This window comes from Miniopterus natalensis, chromosome 5 (genome assembly GCF_054644295.1).
Source record: "Miniopterus natalensis isolate mMinNat1 chromosome 5, mMinNat1.hap1, whole genome shotgun sequence".
NCBI classification, from domain to species: Eukaryota; Metazoa; Chordata; class Mammalia; order Chiroptera; family Miniopteridae; genus Miniopterus; species Miniopterus natalensis.
In genome coordinates, this window is record NC_142085.1 from 65,530,292 (window position 1) to 65,544,857 (window position 14,566).

Consider the following 14,566-nt stretch of genomic DNA (forward strand, 5'->3'; position numbering starts at 1 on the left):
TACTCAAAAGTAAACTCTAGACTGTTTCCATCATACTCTTCTCCATATAGACTTCCCCATCTTAATAAATAACACCTTATTTTAATCGGCTTACCTCTTCTCTTTTCTCCTAACCCATTACCCAGGTGAGAATATACTTGCATTAAACATGAATCTGAATATTTTTCTCCACTGCTAACACCCTTCAAGAATTTCCCATTATACTTTTAATAAATCTAAACACCTGCCAATGTCCCTGCATGCTCTATATTCTGATCCTTAGTATTTTCTCCTATATAAATTGGACGCATACACATCACACAAAGAGACTCACGTCAATGGCTGCATCCTTCCAAAACATCACAGTCCCATTTAAAGGTCTGTGAGAATGTCTAAAGCTTATCTACCTAAATAGCTCCCTGCACTCACCCATTGCTTCCTATGATTGTCCCAAATTTATTTCCTCTACGGCCTTATCCTAAGTTGTACTTATTGACATTATGTCCACTCGCTGACTGTGTGCCTTCCTTACCAAACTGTAAGCTCCGTTAAGGAAAGGCTTTTGTCCACTTATCCACCTCTGTGTACTCAGCACCTACGATGCTTGGTGTATAGTAGGCATTTAGTGAATATTTTTCATAAGAATGCATGCAAGAATCAACGAATGCCTGAACCTGTCCTTTTCTAGTAGCTTATTTCAGAAAACTTAGTCCAGTTTTTCAGGATCCTTTTTAAAATTTATGCTTCTATTCAAATAATTCTTTTAGAAAACCATGTTGTAAAGTGTAATAATGAAATAACATTGCCTATCAGTTACTATGTCAAAATTAACTTTATAATGAATAGTCTCGTAAACATACAGGTTGGTAATAAATTTAATTCCAAAAATTTTTAGTAACTTATTACTTCAAGTAGACCAATCTAAGAAAAGTGAATCCTCTTAATTTTGGCCTTATTTCTATGCTGGTTGGTATGTTTTCCCCAGGTAATAATTGTTTTTTCCAAGAAAATGCAACTTGTTAATTTTTAACCATTGTAACCTCATCAGGCACTGAGAAAATTATTTCCTCAGAGATATCAGCTTGTGGAATGAAGAGAGGAAGAATATCCATGCCTCCTTTGTCTACAGTTTAGGGAAGAACCACATATACTACACTGAAGTGTGACTTGCAAGCACTATAGGTGACCAAACTTAATTGTGTTGCTTTATGGAGGCATGTTCTTCAGCTTTTGGGGGAGGGGCTCAAAGATAGGTTTAGTCATTGTACAATTTGAGCTGTCAAAAATCGTCTCATATTATCTGAAGTTTATATTCTAAAACATTTCTGAATGTATCTTTATTATAGATAGATTCCTTGGATAGCTTCTTTCAGCTTTCATTCCACCCTCTTTCTAATAGGAAAACTTGGAATGCCAAAACCCTGCATCTTCCTGACTCTCTTGCAGCATATTTAATTCCACCAAATAGATGCACCTACAGGAGTTTGAAAAGCAGAAATGCTCTGGCAAATAAGGCCACTTTGATGTAAGTTCCTGAGGCTGGCCTCAATATTTCCAGTGTCTAGTCTGTGGGTGTTGAAAGGAGAAATGTGGAGACAGATTTAATGAGTGAAGCAGTATCCTGATCATCCATGCACCCTAGTGCTAAATAATATGGTAGCAGCCCCTTAATTTTAATTCTTCTAGTCCTTTCAACAATTTTGTGTACATCCAGTTCCTCGTATAGAAGCCCTTATGCTTGTACTAAGTAGAGTGGTTTGTATGTCTAGCACTGAAGTCTGCTACACACATAGGGAGATGTTCTTTAAAAGTTTCTATTTCCTTTCTTGATTGCCTTTTTCACAGTATTTTTCAGGTTGAAACATACCTCATAACATTGTAAAATAACCATGTTCCTTTTCTCTTTTCATACAACTTTTTTTAAGTGGCAGATATTTATTAATTTTTTCTGCCATGGATGATTTCAAAGATATATATAACGAGATTATTATAATAAACACCGATGCAACAATTACCCAATTTCGACCATTATTAGTTGATGGGCTGAAAATTTTATATCATATAACACCCCATCCACTCTTCCTTAACAGAAGTCATTATTAGCAAAGTGTGATTTACCTGTTTTATAGCAGTAGAGGCTCATTAAATTCACAATCAATATAAGCCTAAAGTTCATTTACATCTACATAATAACAAAAATAAGTGTAACAAAACATAATAATATAACATAAATAAATGTATATGTTATATCAACATAAATAATGAAAAGTTAATATAATTATAATAAAATATCATGATAAAATCGATATATTAAATAAGCATCTGGCATATCATATGCCTTGTAAAACTGCTACTATTTGGGGCTAGAATAGTAATATCATATGCTCTGCCACATTTCTCTGACTATTTTAGAAAGAAATGGCATATGTACCCTCAGCTCTACAAGATTTCAGGTCATTATCAATTTCTCTCATTATTTCGATAAATTTGTACTACTTTCATAACAAATTTCAAGCTGGCTTTTTTAAAACCATATTGCTCTCACTAAGAATATATTGGGAGAATTATTAAACTTTAAAAAGAGGTACAGTTAAAAACTAGTGCTAATTAAATGTCTATCATCACACACACAATTTTGAGTATTTGTGGGCTAAGGGCTTGTAAACAAATAATTTATGCATATTTCCATTAGGAAGTTGAACTGATTTGTAAGTGCCAAGGGTATTTTGTGTATTCAAAAGTAAAAATGACAAACAAACAGAAAACGAGTCACAAGAAGGCTAAACTTGCTTTTCAACACTAGCTGAGTACCCTTCCCCAGACGTGCTGAGAGGCCACCCAGTTTGGTCTCTGCTTCAGTGGATGAGCACTGGCCTTGCAGGAAGTGATAGTTGTATAATCAGTTCTCTTACCGGTGGTGCACAATTTCACTTTAACATGATTGCTGGGCTAATAACACAGGTCTTCCAAGAGCATAGAAATACCAGATTTTCCATCACTCAATGCACATGAACATGTTTTGCCTATCGCCTCAAAAACTGAAACCAAAACAGCCACCACACACACCACTGAGTTTTGCCAAAAGTTTTTTTTCTAATTTTGCATACATATGGCAAATACTTTGAAGATTAAAATCCCAAACTTTCCTGTGAAAATATTTTAGTAAAAGCCATGGTCTAAAAAGAAGAACCTTGTCTCTTTTTAGGACTCAGTCTTGTAACTATCAAAGGCACACTGACTGACCCCAGCAACAACTAATTTCTCAGTATCATTGATAGAATTGTAATTAGTTATTAATAATAGGAAAGGAGTGCAAGGGAGGCCAGACATTATAAGCATGAAGGCCATTTGGGCAGCTTCACCAGGAAGCTGTAACTTTATACTCCCTAGGGAACCACCAGTTGATTCCCTTCAAATCACAAGGAAAGGGACTGGACAAAAGGGAAGATGGGTGCATGCGAAGTGAGTCAGGATGACATAGAAAAGGGGCCTGTCAGTCAAACCTGGAACAGAGATCATTGGCCAGAGGGGGTGGGGCCACTACCAGCCCATGAGAGTTTGGGGATATATAATCCCAAGGCAAAGAAGCTCATGCTCTTGACTCTTGGTGCTCTTGGCTCTTGGTGCTCTTGTGGTTCTCTTACATTCGCCCATGTTCCCTCCATAGCCATGCGGCCCTGCAGGCCCCACACACAGTGGACTGATGAACTGCAACCGGGAACACAAACTAAGCTAGCTTAATGCCGGACTGAACACTGCTCCAACACTGACTGGAAACTCTGGGCGACAGCTTTAATTCTAGCCCTATTGAAGGCACAGCTGGGCTTCTTCCTTGGTGGGATGAAGAGAAATGGGACCTTGGAAACTCAGGGGTTGCAATTCCACAGAAACAAAGCTTTCTATAATATCTCATCCACCCGTGGAAGTATCAGAAAATTCCTTTTCTTGTGACATCACAAGAAACCCATTCCCACCAGCAACTAGTGGGATGAGAAGAGCTCCCCACTGATAACATCATCATATAATCAGAGCTGTGTTTTTCCTTTCATCAGGGAAATAAAGTTTTTAATAAAATAAAATGAGTAAATGTTCAATAATGCAATAGACTCTATAATATCTTTAATAATAAAAATTCAAATGCAAAGGAATTGGCAATCAACCCCCAGAACCACAAAACACCTGGCTATCTCTCACATGAGTCATACAATCATGCAATTTAATGTTTTGTGATTTTTTTACCCCACTTATATGTAGCATGATGTCAAGGATTTTCTGGAATTTCTATTTGCTACTAACAGAGTAATTAATGCCTAGTTTGGCATTTTATAATCTCTGTTTTCAGGGTCCTTCCCCACCAGCTTCTCCCCCCCCCCCCCCCCCACACACTTACTCTATTACATCCTAAGAAGCGAAAGGTTTTCACTGATGCCATCCAGCCCGGCCTGCTCTCCCCAGACAATGTCCTATCTTGAAATTTTCCCTTCAGCCTCTCCATCATAAGAGCTTACCTACTGACTCATTTTCTAGGGCATTGTTTTCAGCTGTACCAGGAAGATCTGGAAATTTCATTCACTTTAAGTGTTAATAGCTAAGAGGAATTAGTCTGTTACCCCATACAGACAGGTCCTAAGAGATTTGTATTTTAATAGAAGACGATTCCTTCATAACTCAAAGGAATGGTGGAATTTCAAGCATCACTGACACTAGTGGAGGAAACATTTGGGGTAAGAACACTTATCACCAAACCATAATACTTGAGATGACTGTACTTTTTACTACCTAGACTTAAGTTGAACCCGAAAAGAAGAAAATATTCATGTTTGAACAAGAATAAAAGCAGAACTAAATTTAAAACAGAAATCTAAGCTGTTGAACAACCCTTCTTCTTAATGAGATGCATAATTCTCTCTCAGCTACTTATTTTTTCAAAGTGGTGGTATTATTCTACGCAGCTCTTCTCAATTTCATTATGTCTTCACCAATATGGCCTAAAGTTCCCTCAGCTGCTCTAAACTTAAAACAGACTTGGTCCTGACCCTAGGCTGTTGACTTCCCTTTTCTTAAAGCATTTAATGTAGAAAACTTATACTTTTAAAATCTTTCTCTGTTCCTTTGAGATATAAATATTTTTAAAACATCTTTCCAGTGTTACAACCCAGGAATATGTTTCTCAGGAACCTGGGAGTCATTCCTTTGAAATGTAATCATCAAGAACATAATACCTCTATTTCCCAGTTTTTGTGGGAGGGTAAGAACCTAACTCCTTTGGGTGCCTTGCTTCAAGTTGTAATGCTACAGTACTGTCATGAAGATAAGAGAAAGTTTACTTTTACTTTTAGCAAGGCCAATTCGCAAACAGATAGCATACAATCTTTTCATCCCATTTCGGCTTTCAAAAGCTCTCCTGTTAATTTTGTTTGGAGTTCAGCATAAGTCCTGGTCTCTTGCCCCTATTCTAATAGCCTCAAATAAAGTCTTCCTTGCCTGTTTAACTTTGTCTGGTGCAATTTTTTCTTTGACACCTGTACATGGACAGATCTAAATGCCTATATCCAATTTGCCTACTTTGTCCAAAGATTCTTTCAAACATCTTGATGCAAACACCCTGAACAAAATATGACTAAGGAAACAAAGGAAGTATAATACCTTTTTTTTTCACATCAGTGGCAGTTTCCTTCTCAGTTTTCTTTTTGACATCTTCTTTTTCTGGTAGTAAAATGAAAAAATTATAAGCCTTTACCTGTTTAATTCTTACGTGTCAGGGCACACAGCACTATGGTCAAGGCACATCAATTCATGTTGCATAGAGCAATGCTAAGTCAGAGCCATAAGTCATTCAAACGTGAATGAGCCGGCACCTCAGAACAGAACAGTGGCTTTGGTGAGCTTCCTTTTCAAGAAGGGAGCAAATTTTTGCTAAGGTCAACAAAATCTTTCATGACAGTAGAACCATTAAATGGCATTATTAATGATAACTATCATATAATTCAATAGTTTTTCTAAAGGATTTTAAAAGGAATATATATACTGAATGTTCCCTGGACCGTCAGGCCACTGGAAGCATGTCAGAAACTCAGAAATGTCCAGGCTCACTTGGGACTTCAGATGCACTAAATTAAAAAAAACATCTAAAAAGAAAACACAGCAAATTAATCAACTAGTTTTCTTATAATAATTTGCTCTTTTGAAAGACATTTGATTAAACCAAATGAATGAAATAGTAGCTGTCATATTCATATATATTGTCAATTAAAGTACTGGATCAGACTTGAACAGCTACGCCTGAGAAAAACAATAATCAGCAAGAGTGTTTGTTAATAACAAAAATGAAATTATTAAGGACATTTTTCCCCCTAGAAAACAATATCTTTATCAGCAGTGTTATAAATGGATACTAATTGATTTATGTGTTAGTTTTAAATCCCTTACCTTTCTTTTTTGTTTCAGAAGTCACTTTCTTCTCAGCTTTTTTCTTTTCCCCTTCTTTTTCTAGAGAAGAAATTTAAAATACCTACTTTACAAAAATTTAGCACAAAAGAAAAGCTAAGATTGGAATGAAGGATTACTGTTAAGTCAATTCTGCCTCCAGATAGCTTTGTGACTTTGAGCAAGTGATTTAATCTTCCTAAGCCTATTTTCCTCATTTGTAAGATAACAATACCTCCCTCAAAGTTAGATAATGTTTACAAAGCACTTGGCTCAGTGTCTGGTTCATGGAAAATGCATAAAACTGTAGGCTGTTAATACTGTTTACAACTAATAAACAAGATAGCTTGAGCTTCCTGAACTAAACAATTGTCTAGAGCTTAAAGTGAAGTAGTAATACATGAAATTACCACATATTTTCTGAGGAAAGCTACAGGTAAACTAAAAGAATTATTTTTGTTGCCTTTTCATATGTTCAGTTTCATTAGAAATAATAAACTAAGCCATTAGTGATATCTATTTTGACTTAACTGTTTTTCAAATCTGCTTCTTGTCAACCGGCATTTGGAGCCTGGTGACATTTATCTGGCAGTGTGTTGGGGACATAACTTCCAATGCCCTTTCTGAGTGGTTGTATCAGCAAGGGTGCTCAGACCATTTTTGCACCCAGAGGTTGCAGTAAGTCGGGACACCATGTAGAACAGTATGTGTTGCCTGCAGATCTCATGCAAGATTTCTGTTTTGGAGATCTGAGGTTCTTCTGTGGGGGGCAGATGGAACTTCAAATGCCCAGCCACAGCCATGTAACAACTGGACATCCCTGGACCTTTTTCTGGTAAGTGTACTCATTTCAAGTAACAAAGCTATGTAGAAGTGTGAGTTGTTAAAATGAAATACTCAGTTCTTTTAGGTTTGAGGCAGCTGTAAGTACAGTTATTGTTGGAAATAAATTGATTTTTACCTTCAATTAGTAGTGTTATTTACCTCATATTTAAAATATTTTTCTCTTTGTCATTTTCTTTCAAGCACAGATGCTAAGTATTCAAAGATTTTCATTACCCAGAACTATTATGAGATTATTACTATGCTGAAGAAATTCAATGAGTAGTTCTAGTGTGAATGACTAAGTTGCCTACTAATGACTGCATCTTATTAAATATTGGAATTAATTCATTCCCTTAGGTGTCCCCTTTTTTTTTTTTTTTACCTACAAGATCAAAGACAACACTTCCTTCCAGTGTTAGAAGTATAATTTATAGAGAAGTCCTTTTCTTGACTCCTAGAGAAGTGCTAGTGTTGGGGGAGGAACGTATTCACACTCTGTCTACGTGTGTCTGCAGTGCACCATCGCAGGGCATCCGCTCAGAAGTGCAAAGCCAAGGAGTCAAACTTGATAGTTCCAGAGTTAGAAATAAACCAATTAAATTGTACTGCCATTTCTTAAAGCTTCATACATATTAAATATGGAAATTGTGTTTAAAGTCCCGAATAAAGATTCTTTTGATTTAAGTATTATTACTTTCAGCTTCTCTGGGAAAATGTTCTGTAGCAGGGCATTTTCCATCTTATTAAAATAAACACATGTGCCAGAACATTGGAATGGCATTTGCTAAACATCACCTTCTGCTGGCACGTCCCAGAAAAGGGGTTAATTGAAATACAGAGTACCTGTAAATACTCTGAACCTGTATCAAAAATCAATGCCATAGTCACAATAAAATCACAACTCAGAATCCAAGTCTCTAAGTTTCATAATGTACGTGAATGCATAGTTCGTTTAAAAGTTTGTGTCAATTAGTCATTCTTACAGTGAGCCTCTAGATGTTTGAGACCAAAAGATGGAAGACATTCTTTTCATTTTTTAGAAAAGAGAATGCTCTTGTGCAATAAATTGTACCTTTAAATGAATATATCTGGGGTTTAATTGTGGTGACACGGTAATCTTGCCTTAGTTCATACTGAATTAATGCTTCCATTATACACTCTGCCTGTGATTATGACCATACACTGTGAGAGACATGAATAAGAGCAGAAGTCCACAGAAAAGCAGGTATAAATAATGTACTTTAATAACATTTTTATGAAGTAGACCTTTAAGCTGTCATTACGGGGGTGTACTTTATTCATGGTGAATCCATTTTTAAACATCAACTTCTGAAGATTCTGCATTTCTTCAAGCACTATTGTCTCTATTCTCGAGCTGATTTGGCAGCATTGGAATTAGGTTTTTCATTTATAAAAGACACAACAATTTAATTATACCCTGCTTGGATATAAAAGTAACCCATGTTTCTTTTATGAAACTTCTCCTTCCCCTGACTTTTCTCCCTCAGCAGTCAGTGCCCTCCCTCCCCGTCTACCTCTGCCCCCACTCATCCACCTTCCCTTCTCCCTCTCCTCCAATTGTTTGCTGTTTTGTTTCTAACAAGCTAGAGAAGAAGAGTCAGAACATTTAATATCGTAGGTTTTCAGAGGATCCACAATTAAGCGTGTCTACAGAATGCGAATTTATCAGCATATTGCTTTTCTTTGGCAAAAGTGTCATAGGCCCTGAAATGATGGCTCTATCTGGCAGGGATCACAGGAAAGCCTGGTTGAGAGAAATCTCCAAAATGGGCAGCTTGGAGCCACAAATATGTTATTAACTTCCGCATAAATTAACATCAGATGAAAGAAAAATTAAAATACACACTTTTTACTTTCTAAGCCCTTACAATGGGCTTTTCTCTTGCTTTTAAATGTTCTTATGCCATCTCAAAGCCAGAGAATGCATAATAGTTAATTATAATTGTAAAGCTTTCTAAGATGCTTGTTCTTAGCAAAGTGAGAAAACAAATGCAAATGTTTCGTTTTCATCTTAGGTTTTGTTCCTCCCTCTTTGCATTTCTAGTGCAGAGATTATCCAAATTTTGCATGTCCGATGGGTGCTTTTTTTTTAATCCTCTAAGGCCAGGATTGATGTTTTCTTGGCCCTAGTCAAGTAAATAGAGACATGTTTCCTTCCTAACAATACATTCCAACATACCTTGTTACTGTCACCTTGTTTCTCCAGAGTGGCAGAGATTGGCTTGGAATCCCACTCACTACCACGATCATGGAAAATTTCACATAGGCAGATAAGCTCAGTTACATCAGTGGTTATTAGAGTTCTTCATTGTTATCCACAGAGGGCCATGGCCTTTTTTAGGTTGTGCGTGACATTGGCCATGTGCTGTGACACAGTGAATTTCACTTTCCTCTTTTGAACAAGGGGACTAATAAAATCGACCTTGCAATCTTGTTGTGAGGAATGGGGAAACTGAGCTAAAGTGCTTGGACCAGAGTGGATGGTCAAAAAATGATAGAACAGTGATAACTATTACTATAGTTTAGAAACAATAAAGATAAACGTCATATAATCTTCAGTAATATTTATAGGTGTGCTATTTATTGAAATATTGAGTAAATGCACATTGATTCTTATGGTTCTGTGTCTGGAATTGTTTGTAATGAGAAACTTTAGGAAAAACATACATAAGTAAGAATTAGCATGTTGTGAAAGGCCCTGTGCTGGAATGAAGTGGATTCCAGACTCAGGTGTGCTATAGTTAGTAGCCGTGCCTTATGCACCTTCCACCATAAAAGGCAGGGGAATGGTTGAGTGTACTTAAGTCTCTCTTTACCTGTTTATTTATTCACTCTCCAAATGAAGCATGTATTATCCTGCATTTATTTCCTAATTTTGCTGGGAACAGTTAACTTAAAAAGCTTTAGAGTTGTAAATAGCTATTGTGTGTTCTCTGCCTTTGTTATGGCTTATTTTTTTTTAACTAGAGAAAAGTCCCTTTTTAAGGCTTAAAATGAATATATGCATAGATCATGTATATATGAATATATATAATGTCAGGTGTTAATAAGTGTCAGAAAAACATAAAGCTTGGTTTAGAAAATTAGAGCATGAGAAGGTGAGAGGTGGCACTCTTCTTTTTTTAAGGTGGAACATGGGTAAATTTTTCTGAATGGGTAAGATTTGAAAATATTTTTGAAAAAAAGAACTTTGGACTGTTGGGGAGAAGACTTTTCTGGCAGAGAAAAAACATCTGCCAACACCTTGAAACAAGAGCATTCCAGATATGTTCAAAGAGCCCGGGGAGCAGTGCGGCTGGAAAGGAGGTTCAGGAGATGGTAAGAGATGTGGCCAGGGATGGAGCAGGGGGCGATCACAGAGAATCGTGTTGTTCATGGTGTGGATTTTTCATTTTACTTTGAGTAAGATAGAAGATCCCTGGGACAATTCAAGCAAGGAAATTATATGATGATGAGTTATATTTTAAGAGGGACTTTGGCTGTTTCTGGGTGGTGGGAAGTGTCCTATAGGATTTTGTGTTTGTGTTGTAATGAGAAAGACAAAGTAAAATAATTCAGTACAAATATTCTTTCGCCTTTTCTCTTTTTTCCCTAAAAATTTCCCCTAAATTTTATTTGGGACTCTTGAAGAGTGATAGGAGTACCTCACTTAACATTGTAATTAGGCTACTATGACAGCAAAGCTCTCTAAATGAAGGACATCACCTGAGTTACCTGGCATCACTAAGCTGGGCTTTCAGAATTGAAATTCATTGTCTTTACCTTTACTTTTCCTTTAGTGGTAACTGAATTATTCTTAGAAACCAGCTCTTCTCATTATCAGATATTTAACAGCAAACATTCCACAGCCAGCAATTTTATAGCACCTTTCAGTGATTACCCAGAGACTTTTACATACACAGTTTATTTCCTTCAACAAATGTTTATTTAGACCCTTTGCCAGGGTCTAGAGTTTAAAAGATTCCTTTCAGCAACTCTAGGTAAAAGAATAAAGTGAGAAAGTTCACAATTACAATAAGGACTTTGAGGGACATTAAAGGAACAGTCTAAGGGACTCAACAGAAAATCCCAAAACCACAAGGGCCAAGTGGAAGTATGAAAGCTACTCCTAGAGGAAGAACCACGGACAGACTGAAATGTTTGTGAGACCTGAGTCAGCCCTGAGGATGGCAAGTGCCACTATCAATGTCAAGTGAAGACTCTAAGGGGCAGAGTGCCTGCTCCTGTCTGCAGATACAGCCTGGGAAACCTCAGTGATACAATTCCATTCATGAAGTAAATGTCCCAAAGGACTCCAGACCTTATCAGCATAAATCCAAACTTTTTCAAGATACCATGCTACATACATTTCTTCTTTAAATTTCAAAAAGACTGTGGGGAGGGGACCTCAATAATTATGCTATAAGGTCAGCGCAAGGCCAAAAAAAAAATGCTTTGAGTTTTTGTTGGAATCACACTAATTCCAAGGTCATAGGAAATTATACTAATAGATGAAAGCACATGACCTTACATGCATTAGCATATTCTTGGTCCCCTGGTACAAGTCTATACATCCTGTAACTTGTGAGAAAATGGGCTCAGGTACAATGAGTAACCTGCCCAACTTCACAAGTCATGTAAGTGACAGAACAAAGATTCAAAGCTAAGGATGACTGCAAACCCTGTTCTCTCCCCTGCAATGTGGAAAACGAAGCTTGAGGTAGACTTCTTACATCAAAACACTTGCAAACGAACTGAGGCATGGACAGAAAAGAAGTGCCAACTTCTACCTCAGTTTTGTGAAACTTATCTTTCAGCTTTCACAGCCCAAGTTCTCTGATATAATGACATTTTCCTTCTGTTCCTGAATTTAGTACACAAAAGGAAATGCAAAGAGAAATATTATTTCAAACATTGAGAATTGCAAATATGCTTATGTTAATTAAACTTAGTTATCCTTTCAAAAGGATAAGGTAGATTTTTCCCTAAACCTTTCAAAAATGATAAAGCTTTTTAGATGAGTAATTTTATTATTTTTGAATGAGTTACATTTATATAAGTAAAGGTTGCCACATCTGTTGTTTTTAATTTTTCTATATAAAAGTTTAACAGCAAAAGCAACTTTAGAGTTTGTGTCAGAGGGAGAGAGAGAGAGAAGGCAGATTGGAAAATCTGGTTTTTATTTTCTCTCAATGCTCTTACATCGTATACTGTACAAGTATCTCTGGACAGCTCCATATAGTACAATTACATTTTCTTTTTTGTTCTCCTTGGGGGTCTTTGGTACTGCTGCCATTTGGAGATTTTTTTCTAACCCGTTTAAAGTTTATTTTTATGCACAATTATTGGTTGGTAAAGATCTTTTATTGTAAACTTTCTAGAGTGTCTTTCGATAAGAGTAAGGAAAACATAAACGCAAGATTCTTTCCTAATAGCTTTTTTTTTTTCAGTGTTATTTATAAAAAATTACTTTTTCATATTTTTATCTATATGCTTTTTTTACATTTGTCTGTAGTTGAAAATGGATTACAAAAGTTTTTCATTACATTTAAAATATCAAGAATGCCCAGAAACATGAGAAAATTTGTGGTTGGTTTTTTTTCATGACTAAGTTATCAACCTTTAGAGAAAAAGTTGGTTATCATTCAAAATCAAAATATACATTAGTTTAAAGTACCATTTCAAAGATACTGATATTCTTATATCCTTGAGAATTTAGGGCTTGATTTAATAAATAAATTAGACTCAATAGTTATTTTCAAATATAATTTGACTTTAAAATTCCCCAAAGTTATTGGTACATTGGGTACATTTATAAGCCTGATTGAAGCCATTTGGTTAAAAAAATATATTCCTAATGAATATCAATATTTAAAAAGAAAACAAGCATCCACTCACAGACAACTTCTCAAGTTGTAATAGTTTTAATATATTGACTTCAGGTTTGTTTTAACTGATAGATTCCATAAATGTCACCGTTTTTCATGGATTACACCAAACTAGTAACAGAATATTTATCTCTTTCCTAATATAATGTCTATTCTAGTATACTAAAAATTTTATATGAACTCCTCACCAGTTGAAGCAAGCATTTCTCACCCGTTATCATGTGAACCACTGCCAAGACTTTTTATTCCATTTGGCTAAAACATGCCTGGCTTTAAAGATGCAGCCATTTTTCCCATCAGTTCTAGAGAGGGACAGTAATATTGTTTGCAATTGCAACAAGCTTGTATAATAGACATGTAGGTCAAGCTGACACAAATAGCAAATAAATGTTTTATAGAGAAAAACTGGTACTTGTCAACTAGACCTTTGGAGGGATCTGGTTCTTTCTATAAAATGTTGTATGAGAAAAATTTGCTGGCATAAGAGGGTTCCAATCAGAATTCCATAATAAGTAAGCTAATAATAGATCACATTTGCTCAGATTTACAAACCATCTCATCTCTAACTTCCTCATTGGTCAAAATACAGGGGAAACACTACTTCTTGATACCAGCATAAAAGTTACAAAGAGCTCTGAGGCAAAAAGCTGGACCTGATTATCTCTGTAAATGATATAAATCATACTCATCACCTAGAGTGGTTTTGAGGGTTAAATGTGATTATTTAAAAGAAAAGTAGCATACATTTTCCCCATGATTGCAGCCTTATAGAAATCCACTTATCTGTAGTATTTTCAAACCCCCAAGCCCCACCCTCTCCACCCTCTTTTTCTGTAGCTGACACAGTGATCTTACTGCTCCTCTTCTCAATTGCGGCCTGTGAGGAGGTGTAAGAGCTTTAGCTGTGTGCACAAGGCCCTGGATATGACCCCAGCCCTGCATTAAAAAATTATATAGAGCTTCACGTATACTGACTAATGTCATTAATGCAATCACCTCATTACCTTCTATAGATACAAGTTAAAAACTATCATAAAAATTAATGGTTTACTATACATAGAAGGGAAATTTCATGGATAGAAGAGTGATAATAACAGCAACTAATGACTGAGTACCTAACTGTGTTAGAAAATGTGCTAAGGTATTATATATACATTATTTCATTGTCATCTTAGCAACGTTCTAAGTTAAATAGGTACTAAAAGTACTTTTCCTTGTATATCTTATAAAAAATTATAACTAAAGGTCAATTCCATTAAAATCTCTGACAGATATGAGTTTATTTCACCACAAAGCAAAGAAAAATATTATATTGGCTTAAAGTTCAATAAAATTTATTGTGTCATAGAGTTAATGGAATAAGGACTGGGGCCAAATTTCTATTTTATTGTTTTATGCTTTTTGCTTCCCAGGATATATCTCACTGAAGAGCTAAGGTGATAAAGTTT

General features: G+C 35.9%; 1 protein-coding gene across 1 annotated transcript in view; it reads right to left on the reverse strand.

Moving 5' to 3' along the window:
• TRDN (triadin) overlaps positions 1-14,566 on the reverse strand; it is a 254,454-nt gene that overhangs the window by 121,755 nt on the left and 118,133 nt on the right. Inside the window, exons 11-12 of the mRNA XM_087817589.1 lie at positions 6,409-6,468; positions 5,626-5,685 (exon numbers count right to left, since the gene is read on the reverse strand). Of these exons, the coding sequence (XP_087673715.1) occupies positions 5,626-5,685; positions 6,409-6,468 (120 nt within the window). The remainder of the gene's footprint in view (positions 1-5,625; positions 5,686-6,408; positions 6,469-14,566) is intronic.